Below are 12,361 nucleotides of genomic sequence, written 5' to 3' on the forward strand. Positions count from 1 at the left end.
ATTCCTGCTTCCTAGTGGCAGTTGTGGGGGACAGGATGGGAAACAGGTTGTTAAATGTTCTCAATATTAAAAGATGGGACAAGAATTAGTGAGCAAGTATCAGCGAGCAGCAATTGATCAAATATTGGTAATAACTTCCTGAGCACTGGAGTAAGTTTCTGGTGGATGTTTTGGCATTTCTTTCTGTCATTGGGAGTACTTGTAGTCCTCTCAATTCCTGACATATTTTGGTAGATTCTGCCTTGAATTTAGGAGTTGAGGTCTGGAGTCCCGTTTGGTCTCGGTGTTTGGCTTCACTATAAACAAGTATTGCAGACCTGGCTTATGCTGGTTTCTAGAGTCATAGCTTATTTCAGTTTTGGAACTGTTTTTCCCTGATCATACTGCAGAGACAGGACATGCCTGTTGTTTTGGTGTTCATCATTGTCTGCTTATTTTGACTCTCATGTGTTATCATTTCAGAGTACAAGAGGATCACCCTATTATGTCGTTTACTATTTCAAAAAATGGCCGTTTAGCTTTGTTAAATGTAGCAACTCAGGTGAGTTGGGGATGTTGAAAGGAAATGGAAATAAATCTTCTTGCAACTGCTACCTGTTTTTAAATACTTTGATGTGAGTTGGAATGTTTGATATTAACTAGTTGTATATTGTGTAATATGAAGGCTTTAATATTCATAAATACAGCATGGAATTATTATCTGACAAGAAGGCAATCCTGTTCTTGAGACCTGATTTTTTTTGACTGATTTATAGCCAAGAGTTTCATATTGGGAAATATGTACTATTAAATGTTATTATCTGGCTGTTGCTTTGAGAAGCCAGATACAGCAAGAACTGTGGCACTTTACATGTCTGGGGCACAGATTTTATTTATCTATTTCTGCTTTTGAAACCTTGGGTAAAAATAAAGCTTTCAGAGTGGCAAGGACCTACAGTGAAAGTTGAGTTGAGTAATTGGATACATCTTTACTCTTTTCATCTACCAACAGTACTGAAGTGGGCTCTAAAGTAGTGCACTTCCAGGTGTAATTTTTTGTCATTGTTCAGAAGAATGCCATTAATAATACTTAATGATAAAATAACATTCTTTAAATTTCTTATTTCCAGGGAGTTCACTTATGGGACTTACAAGACAGAGTTTTAGTGAGAAAGTATCAAGGTGTTACACAAGGATTTTACACAATTCACTCGTGTTTTGGAGGTCATAATGAAGATTTCATTGCGAGTGGCAGTGAAGGTAACACCATTCTCTTTGGGCAGAAAACTGGAACACTGTATCCTTCCTATACCTTCATCTTATAGATGACAGTTGCTAACAACAACATTATAAAAGCAAACCAAGTGGCTCATGAAATAAATTTGAGGCTTGCTAGGATTGTGGCATACTTCAAGAAGTAATTGTGGGCTGGCAGACAGAATCTTCTGAGAGGATGGCAGAGGTAGAACACATAATTGACTCTTTTGTGTTCCTCCTCTACAGCAAAAGCATCTGCACAGTTTTAATTAGAAGTGGGTGGGGTGTTCTTGAGGATTTTTTTTTTTTGTGGTGTGATATTTAGACTTCTGGTTTGAGTAAAATGTACTTCTGGGGAATAACAGCTTCATTTGCCTGTTGAAGATACAGGTGTGGTGAGGTTATTTTAATTTCCATAGAATCATTTTAATTACAGACAGAGTAGTCTCAAATTAGGCAGTTGTTGACGTAATCTGGTAGAGTTTCTTGGTGATTAAAGGCTTTGAAGTATGTTTTTATACAGCTGTCTGTGGCAAGAGTAGAAATTGTTAAAAGCTTATGTGTTGAATTGGTTTGGTTTTGTCACTGGTGCAGTGCCATCACCTGCCATGGAGGTCACTTTGAATTCAAGCTTATGCAGGGCCAAAAATTACACTTGTAATATGTAAACAAATTACTGTGACTACTGTGTAACTCACAGTTCTTAGGAAACAAGATTGGCCAAGGCATTTCCTACTCTCTTTTTGGAAAATACGAAATATATCTAAAATAAAATCAAGTTTCACTCTCTGACTATATCCAGTGGAATATGTCTGAAGGACAGCACCTCCAGTCCTCCAATCCAGTGTGAATCTTTTCCCATGGCTGGACAAGCTTCTTTGTTTGAGACCCTAGTGCCTGGAAGTTCAGGATTTAGCCATAACTGTGCAGGTATAGATACTACAGTGTACCAGTCATTTTTGTCCCCCAGTTTGACTTTTGTTGTTTAAAAACCACTGAAACTGGTTGTAAGGAACTGATGGGTTCTTAGATTTGAACTGTCTGAAGCTGTCACCTTTGTGTAAATGTGGCTATTGAGACTCTTTTTAAAAGAGAAGTGAACAATAACAACAGGTCACATTCTCATAGCTGGCTTTAAAAAGTAATTGATCACATTGTCATAACTTCCTAAAACATCTTGTCACGTTAGGTAGGGGTTTTCCTGGCAATTGCATCCAAAGGAAGAAAATAGAGGTCTGTCTCAGAGGGGAATTGACTGCTGCCTTGAAGTAGCTATCTTGTTTTTTCCAGACCAAAGTACTGGTTTGTCTTTAGGCTTTGGTTACCTGGCAGAGCAGAGGCTTGTGTGTCTATGTGTGAATTGTGTTGTTTGGTGAGTGGCATGGATGTGCAGTCCCCTTGAAATCTTAGGTGGAATGGAAGCACAGCCAGGACATGTGCATCCGCACAAGGACATGTGAAGGTGGTACCTCAATGAGCTGGTTCAGCACAGGACAAGGGAACTACCATATAGGAAAAAGCCTTGAGGCTTTCCTAGCAGAAAGGTCAGAGAGCAAGTTTGTTTTATAAGGGGCTGGGAGGAGGAATAGAGGGAAGATTGGTTTGTTTGCTGAGCCTTCAGTGGCATCTATGTGAAAGCCTCTCAGATAGATCAAAATAATTTCATTTGGTTGCTAGACCCCAGTACTAAGCTTTTGTGTAATACTAGCAATACACACTTGTCTAGTTTATGTAACTCTGTTTGGAATATTCCACAGACAGTCCTAGACAGGTAAACCCACAGACTTGTTACAGGCTGCTGGTCTGCAGCTGGGAAACCCCCCCTCCTTCTCCCCACCCCCCATTTATTCTTAAATATGGTTGGTTATAAAGAATGACTCTTCTCTAAACAGTGCAGTAGAGGGTCTAACCAGTTCCATATTCTATTTCTACCAAGTTGCTAGAAGTAATGAAAAGCTTCCTATCACAAAATAGGATGTGCAGGGTTTATTTGCATCTACTTCAATATGTACAAATTGATATCTTTAAATACCACGCAGTAATTGGTTGTCAGAGATAGTAATAGCTCACAGTTTGAGCCATTAAGCTTTAGCACTCCCTCGTTTGCTGTTTGCACTGTCTCTGGAGTGTTACAGGTTTTTAGTATTAAGATGTTTTTCATAAACTATAGAGCTGTGATCTTATCTGGTACTCATCAACAGGAGGTGGTTATAAATATTCTTAGTACTCATGACTTTATAATGCATTTACTAATTTGCAAATACAATTATTTGAGGGGGAGAAAAAAAAATCTGCAAGTCTTCCTTTTGAATAAGATTTTAATTACAGGTATGGAGTTGTAGAGTAGTTTAGTTTCTCTTTTTACCCTTGTATTGACTTACTTGCATTACAGTCGAACATTTTCCTTCAAACACCAAGTGTAGTAGACTGGCAGGTGTTAATGGAAGAGTTTTGCCTGTGTGTGCTGGTGTTTGCAGGGGTTTCAGGATGAGGGAAGAGATGAGGATCTGACTTTGTTTCAGAAGGCTGATTTATCATTTTATGATATATTAAAGCTATACTAAAAGAATAGAAGAAAGGATTTCATCAGAAGGTTTGAAAGGAATGATAATAAAATCTTGTGACTGACTGGAGTCTGAGACAGCTGGACTGTGATTGGCCATTAATTAGAAACAGCCACTTGAGACCAATCACAATCTGTTGCCTTCCACAGCAGCAGATAATCATTGTTTACATTTTGTTTCTGAGGCCTCTCAGCTTCTCAGGAGAAAAAGTCTTAAGGAAAGGATTTTTTATAAAACATGTCTGTGACACCTGCGTTCTTTTGATCACAAAAGCAAAATTTTGTTAGTGCCGTTCCACACCGGAGGCTGGAGTTTTAATGAGAGCAGGTGTGAGAGAGAGTGCTGCTGGGTGTGTGCAGAGCAGTGCTGCTCAGGCTGCTGTCCCTGTGTTTGGCTCAGATCACAAGGTGTACATCTGGCACAAGCGCAGCGAGCTGCCCATCGCCGAGCTGACGGGGCACACGCGCACGGTGAACTGCGTCAGCTGGAACCCCCAGCTCCCGGCCATGATGGCCAGCGCCTCCGACGACGGCACCGTCAGGATATGGGGACCAGCGCCTTTCGTAGACAACCAGGATATTGAAGGTAAAAGAAAACCAGAAGAAAAAAGGCCTTGCTGAAAAATCAGTCACTGCTTTGTTTGTTTTTTTCCTAGTGTGTGACCGGTGGTTTTTATCGGAGTTACTCATTTTGTGTACGGCCGGTATTTCCAACATTGTTCTGACATGGCCCTGTAGAAAACTGTGGTGTCACTAAGAGCCTAGGATTATATTAATTTATTTATCCATAAAAACCTGGCTTTCAATGCTTAGGTTTAGTAATATACAATGTTATTAAAATTTAAACAGTGCATTCTAACCACACTGCAAATTGAGTAATGGTACTGGAATGGTTACAAAAGGAATTTGCAACAGAATTTAGACAGACTGTAAAGTTTTACCCTAGAGAACCTGTAGAAAATTGTATCTTTACTAACCATCAGTAACCACATGTGTCCAGGGGAAAGAGAGAGAATGCTCATTTTTTTTGCTGCCAAAATGCACCCAGGTGTTCCCAGCCCTTCTTGCCTCCCCCAGATTGTTAAGGAGGTGACTGCTGGGCAGTTGTTGTGCACTTCATATGCTTCTGTCATTACATATTCAACCTTGCAGTAAGAATTTCCAGGAGACATTAAAATGATATATAGTATATCCTACTGCCACAGAAACCTCATGGATGTGACACCAAGGGGAACCTGGGCAAAGTAATCAAAGAGAAATCCATTAAGTGCTGGTAGATAAGTAAACACCTCTAGTTCAGAATGTCCCTTAGGTAAAAATGGCTGAAAGTTGGAAGGTTGTTAGGAGGAAGAATTACCTCTTCTCCCTGCTCCAGTGCTTTGATACATGTGCTTCTAGTCTTGGACTAGGTGGACCAGCCTGGCTAATCTGTAAGACCTGGAATGCCCCCATAAGGAGTCAGAGCCTGTCCTCCAGCTGGTTTTACTCATGGCTTTGTTGTTTGGTTTTCTCCAGTGAGCTGCTTGCTCACTCTTTCTTAGTTCCTCCAGAAAATGAACCAGTAAGTGCCATCAAAACCAAACCAACCACAAATGGATTTCTCACAGCAGTGCTTTCACAAGAGGTGTAGGTGCACAGAATAATACCTAACCACTTAGGAATCCTAAATGGGTGACAAGACAGCTCTGTCCTTAGCACACTCCCCATGAACTTGTGTGTACATGTGTGTTATATCTTTTTGGAACAGATGCTTTTTGAGTACCCACACCTAACATGCTAAAATAATTTCTAAATTGTTGTGAATAATTTTATCTAAAATAAGTAATTTTAAGCATGGAATTTAGCTACAGTATAAGATCCATTAACTAGTGCATGTTGAGTTAAAATTTATGTAAATAGACTGTATTAATTACCTTGTGATAGAAATATGAACTGTTGCTAAGATCTTCAAGCTGTGATTTCTTTCTCTCTCTGTGTTTTTGTTTTTGCTCAGAGGAATGCAGTAGCATGGATAGTTGATGGCGAATTTGGAGCAGACGACTTCAGTTTAACTTAATTAGTCGTATTTTAAATGGCTTGGGATTTGGTGCAAACAAACATGATTGATAGCTGGACAGACATGCTCGTCATGAAAAAAGAACCATTTCTGAAGCCCAGTTGGGGCCAAACATTTACCACCTTTGCTTCATAGTAACCAGTCGAGATGAAGCACGTCTTTAGAACTTTGTTGGACACCGTGTTGAAATTACCCCCCCATCGGTTGTGAAGAACTGTGCTACATTCAGGCTAACCATTGAACTCAGTATATATATTTTTCCCTCCTGCCTTTTTGTCTGGCAGGCTACTGTTCTTGTTGCTCTTCTGTGTAATGAAGTTTAAATGCTTGTTTGGAACACTTTATTTAACAGTTTAGAAGGCTTGATAGAAAGAGTGCTTTAGTCTGAAGAGTATACATTGGATAGGAAAGTATTTCCTTCTCTTGTTTCTCAAGTCTCTCTCCGCCTTACTTAGCTTGAGATCTTTGCAGCTTGGTTCATGGATTCTAGCCTTGCCCGTTGCGCAGTATATCTATCAATTGAGAGGATAAACCAATGAACTATGTCAAAAGCACTCTCAGTATCACATTTGACAAAAAGTTTTGTACTTTTCACATAGCTCGTTGCCCTGCAAAGGGGTTAACAGCACAATTTTTTAAAAATAAATTATTTATAGGATTAAAATGACTTCATTTGTATACATTTGGAATTAAAACAATGCAAGAAGTGTCGTGAAACACGGTATCACTGATGCTTTTCTGGAGTGACCTGAGACCCAATCAGAAGCAGTGGCTGGAAGGAGATTTATGTAGGCAGTAAAGCTTGTTTCAGATGGAGGAATTCACTGTCCATCTTAACAGTTAAGCTGTATTAGCTAGGAGAAAAAAGCATTCAGACTGCACCACCAGTCTAAGAGCTGAAACAAGAAGAGGTCTTTTGGTTTTTTAAATTACAGAAATATATGCAACAATGCTGGTGTAAAAGGTAGACTACACTTTGAGGGAAGAATGTGTTGAAAGAGTCCTTTCTTCACAAAGTCAACACTTTGTATAAGTAATTTACGTACAAATCATAATTAAACACTTGTATTAATGATGGAAATTTTTTCTTTATTTGATAAACAGGGGTGGACAGATTTTGTTGTTGAGAATATACTTTTAAGTTTGCAGATTTAAATGCCTCTCCCAGATCTTGTTGCAAGCTGGTGCTGTGAACATCTTTACACATCTAGGAGTAGTTCCACTAATGTCCCATATTAAGAGAAAGCAAACATTTATAGTTTAAATATTTATTCTTTTTGACATAAACAGATGGCCTGGCATCTCTGTGCTTCTGCACTACACACAAATCCATTATGGGATGGCACTGGATTCCCTTTTGCCACCTTGGGTGGAAAGGTAGTGTTGGTACTGCTGCAAAGTAAAGAAGGAGCAGGGAAGGGTGTGCCACCAGAGTCCTGTGAGCAGAAGTGTGGACTTCATCCTTTCATGAGATAATGATTTAGTGTCCTTATTAGTCACGTGTGGAAGAAGGGTGGGGGAAGGTTTGCTGGGATTCCTGGGAAGAGAGGTGTAGCCACTCTGAATGGGAGTGTGGTATTTCCCAGAAAAACAAAGGTTAGCAGGCTAGACTTTTTTTTTTCTTTTAGATTCCAGCCATCCAGTGGTGTGTTTGTCTTGCCTTGTGTGCAAACTTAAGCATGAGTTAAGATTCTGATACTGTGGTTGAAACCAGCCCCAAATCTGACATATGAGTCTTCTAATACCTCCAAAACCAGGTAGGAACTTAATGTTCAGCCTTAAAACTAAGGTGAATGCTTTGATAGCAATTACTGTTTCACAGCACTGAAAATACATGTATAAACTTAAGATTATACATCAGTTCCTTCTTCCTTTAATCAGCTCTGGAGGAAGCTCTTTATTTCCCTTCCTAGTTCAGAAAGTGTAAGATGAGTCAGGCCTGTGGCCTTAATATTGCAGGAAAACAGACAAGTTCCCATGGTCAAATTTGAGTAAGCTAAACCTTGGGGTTTAAGGAAAAATTAATTGCCTAAATTGTAAACAGTAAATTGTAAAATGTTTTACATGTTCAAAACATGGTACAATTCATAAGCAATGCCAGCATGTGTATCTTTGGAAGTTACTCTAGTATTGTCTTACTCTGGAACTTAGGTTTTCAAAGCAAACATTGTATAGAGAGAGTAAGGAGAAGAATGGTTTTGATGTCTCTTAATGTCTCATGCAGTGGTCTGTCACTACATACTCATGGAAATAAAGTGGGAACTTAAGGCAGGTGGTGAAGGCTGGATCAAATGTCAAGTGTAGATTTAAAGTTTTGTGTGCACTTCAGGCATTTCCAGTGTGGTGGCCATAAGTGACCAGGGTGAGACTCCTTCCCTGCTACAGCTGGGGGAAGGTGTGGGCTGATGCCTGCTTTCCACAGCAGTGCAGTTAGGAATTCAAATGTAGGACCTCTGCAAAAACACTGCCCCTCTCTTCTGGCCTTGGATAGTCCCTCTGAGGTATTTAGAAGCTGAGTTAGGGAGCAGCACGTGTGGGACCTCTCTCCCTTGGTGTCCTGGTGCAGCCATGGCATGAAAAGCTCCAAGCAGGTGGCACTGCTTCCAGAGTGTCTCAGTGCCAGCCTGCTGGCATCTCAGGACAGAAAGGGGAGATTCATCTTCATTCTGCCACACTACTCAGTCCCACAGCAGCTGCCATTAGAGATGTAGCAATGAGTACCATCCCAACCTGGAGATGAAAGACCAACCTAAATTATTTCCAACACTATGTGGATTGAAAAGTACCAATACTTTTTGTGCACAGACAATAAAATGAGACTGGGGTGGGGTGGGGGGGGGGAACCCAAATTAGTTTGCTCATTTGCAACACATTGATTTCCATGTGCTTAAAAATGTTCATAGGCTGGAGTGTAAAGCTGGAACAAGTACACACCCACAATAAATTACTGTATTTCCAGTCAGCAGGCCCATGGTTTTAGAGAAGAAAATACTGTAAGTGTGTACTCATTTTGTAACTTTCTCTGGTCACCTGTTGGCTTCAAATATTCACAGTAGCCCCAGGTTATTTTCAAGGCAGATCTCAAAAAGAAATGCTGAAGCATTTTATTATCTGAATGTTCTTTAGCTGTTCAGGTAAGTAATTTTCAAGGCACAATGGAACACAAAAGGGAAAATGGTAGCTCTGTTCATGTTTTGGAGGGGAGGGAAGTGGGGGAAATGACACCTTTGTTTTTAAATTCCCTCTGTCTTTTCTGAAGTTCTCCAACTTTAAAGTTAACTTCTCTTTATGATTGGAGCAAAGATGCAAGCTAGAAATCTGCCCAGATCTTGCCAGTTACTTCTCAACTTGGCTTCAACCAGGTAATGTTTAATAAAACTGTCTGCTGTTGGGAGTTGGTGTCTAGTTGTGTATTTTTACACTGCTAAGTGATACTCCCACCCAAAATCAGTTCTGGAAGTTTCCTTAGCAGGAAGCCAGGACTTGTACAATTAGCTGTAGCTCGAGGGGATATGTTGTAGATCCAAATGGGGAGGGAGGTAGAGAAAAAAGAATGGACATAAAAAGCAGGATTTACTGACCAACAAATAAACTACTGTAACTCAAGGGGGAGGAGGAAAAAATGCACTTTCAATAGTTTGTCCATATTTTTAGCTACAAAATACACTTGTATCTAATTTCTTTTTGAGACAACTATTAAGAGGAACACCCATCCCATAAATGGCTAATCCTCCTTTTGCCCTCCTCCTGTCTTTTCCACATTGGCTTGAGTCCATTTTCAGCTGCCATACTTGATTTTTGAAAACTGCTACTTTTAACAATGTCTAGAAAGCAAAATCATTAACTATGACACTTTTTTTAAACAGGGTGGACTTAATTGAAGTGTGCAGTGTTGAACTACTGCTGCAATAGCTGCCTCTAGTTGAAATAAACTGTAGCCAAGTTTTCTGTCTATTCATCCAGATAATCTGGATTCAGTCAAACATCTGTGAGAGTGTTCCTCCCATCTGGTGTGAGTGTGTGTGTGCATGTGTTCCACAAACAGACAGAGAACCAAATGTTCTAGGTACTTGTCATGTTTTATTGCATACTTTAAGTCGTGTGAATGTGAAGTGTCCTTTCACCAGAAGGTTTTGGTTAATATCAGTATATTTTTATAAATTTGAAATTCATTGTGCCCCATCTTTTTTTCATAAACATTTTTCATTCTTAGGGTATATGTGCTAGATTTGAAACTTAACATTTTTAGGCACAGATGGAAAAAGTTATTGGCTCCTTGAAAACACATGGGACAAAATGGATCCTCAAAGCATGTATGTACTTACAAACCAAGCTGTAGAGATCAAGAAAAGAACTTTATTGTTGATCTCAAGATTTCTAAATTGTCAAGATTTATATGGAGTTGTGGTGGAACTAGTTAACACTTAGAGCTTTTGGTATGTAATGACTATTTGCTATGGACTGATATTAAATGTTTCAAAGGATTGCGTTCTTAAACTTTCTGGATTTTTGTTACTCTCAGATATTATTAAGTAGTTAAAAATTTCTTTGCTATATTACATTAAAAACATAAGAACTTTGGGTCTCGTATTTATTTTCACTTGTTTTACTAATTATTTACAGAACACCGTTTTAACTTTTTTATTTTATAAATGTGTAGTATTTTAAACATATCTTTAAAAATTGTTCAATTGGAACTACATTAACTTCTGATTTGTTTTTATTAGGATTTTTAAAAAAAAAAATACACTTTTTCCATGTCGGTGCACAGCACTTAACAGAAATGTTTGTATTCCCTTTCTTTCAATTCAATAAACAATAAATAACTGGAATGAATAGTTCTTAGTTTCCCTAACTTCACTTACATGACTGACTTGGATGTTAATTTCTTGATCAATAATTGTAGATTTCTTCCATATTATTTCACTTCCACGCTAGGAAAATTAATTTGTGGCAGTGTAGCTGCAGCTGAGTCACTCAGTGCTGTGTCCAGGCTCTGCTGTCTGCCTCTAATCCACCTCACCCTCGTGTTTGTGCTGTACTTTAGCACTTGACCTGCCCCTGTCCCAGGCTGTGCTTATCTCACTGAGGCTCTGTGAAACCCATCATTCCTTAACACTGCAGCCTGCTTCAATATCACACTCTGGTTGCTGTAGGTGATCTCTGAGTTTTATGGGGTTTTTTTGATACTTCATAGTAAGAAGGTGCTCCTAAAGTACTTGGATCTCCTGCCTTTGTGTTCCCTCCAACTTCTCCTCCCTGTGCCTTAAACCAGAACATCATCTTTGTCCTGCATTTTTATTCAGCTCTCGCTTATGTTGTGTTAAAAAGTTGTGCCTGAATTTCCACTCCCTGTAGCTTTTCCAAACTCAAACCTTTTGCTGATTTGCATTCAATTTTGGAATTCTTTTTACTTATTGATGAGAAGTCTTCACTCCCTCTAGTAGCACCTTTGTGTTAACTTTGTTCTCTCCCTTACAGTTTAGGCAGCACACAGATAATTATGGCTTAATTATGGCTTAATTATGCCTCGTTCCTCTGCATGTCCTCCTTCGTGCCACTTGCCTTGGCTGCTGGCATTTGCAGGAGGGTTCTTGGGTTGCAGACCCACTTCAGCCATAAATTATTCACACAGCAGATGAAGGGAGTTACTAACAAACCCAGCCAAAAAAGCTGTGCTTCATCTGCTGTCCTGTCTGCCTTTAACAGGTCAGAAGAGTGCAAGAGAAACAGGTATATGAATTCTATGGGCCTGGGACTTTCCAGCATTTGTAACATTGAAGTCCTGTGGGTTTGGGATTTGATATTTTTGGGGGGTTATTTTAAAATCTGCTTTCTGCTTTGTTTTTTTAATGTGGTTTTTTTTTTGGTTTTTTGTTTGCTTTTTTAAAACAATTCAGATTATTTCAAAGAAATTCCACAATGAACCTGAGAGTAGATGTGCATTTCTTAATCAGCTTAAATCCAAATTCTGCCTGAGAAGAGCCCTTCCTTACACCTTGTCCCTGCTCCATGTGCTCTGTGTGTGCCTCACATGTGCCAGGGCTGTCACCTCATCCCAGAAGGATGGCAGTGCCAGTTGTTTCCTCACTTTTAAAGAACTGTACTGTTCTCAAGGGTTTGTATGGCTCTGTTCCTGCCAGAACTAAGTGCTGAAGGTACTGGTAACTGTTCATAATACACAGCCCAGATTGTCCCACTGCTGCCTCCAGTGTCCATCACACCCTACACTTAAAGGCATAAATGGTCTTTGGGCACTTGTCCAGCAAAATCCTAGAGAGCTTCTTGTGAGAAGAAGGAATTAGAACAAAGGTCTGGCATTTCTGAACTGATAAAGATTTGCCTTTTTGGGCTTATCAGGGTTTCTGGTTGATTGTTAACCTGCATGTAGAATTGTTCTTAGGACTACTACTCAGACCACTGATTTACCATGTTCCATAATACAGAACCATTTTAGAAAATCAAACCAGTCATTTATTAGATTGAGGGGGCAAATGTGTTCTTTA

At 39.4% G+C, this 12,361-nt stretch overlaps 1 protein-coding gene across 1 annotated transcript in view; it reads left to right on the forward strand.

Moving 5' to 3' along the window:
• The window catches only part of WDR26 (WD repeat domain 26), a 31,836-nt gene extending 21,145 nt beyond the window's left edge, over window positions 1–10,691 (forward strand). Inside the window, exons 11-14 of the mRNA XM_066546218.1 lie at window positions 463–541; window positions 1,110–1,239; window positions 4,200–4,385; window positions 5,793–10,691. Coding sequence (XP_066402315.1) covers window positions 463–541; window positions 1,110–1,239; window positions 4,200–4,385; window positions 5,793–5,818 — 421 coding nt within the window. The 3' untranslated portion in view covers window positions 5,819–10,691. The remainder of the gene's footprint in view (window positions 1–462; window positions 542–1,109; window positions 1,240–4,199; window positions 4,386–5,792) is intronic.
• Window positions 10,692–12,361: the final 1,670 nt, after the last annotated feature.

This window comes from Molothrus aeneus, chromosome 3, assembly GCF_037042795.1.
Source record: "Molothrus aeneus isolate 106 chromosome 3, BPBGC_Maene_1.0, whole genome shotgun sequence".
Classification (NCBI taxonomy): Eukaryota; Metazoa; Chordata; class Aves; order Passeriformes; family Icteridae; genus Molothrus; species Molothrus aeneus.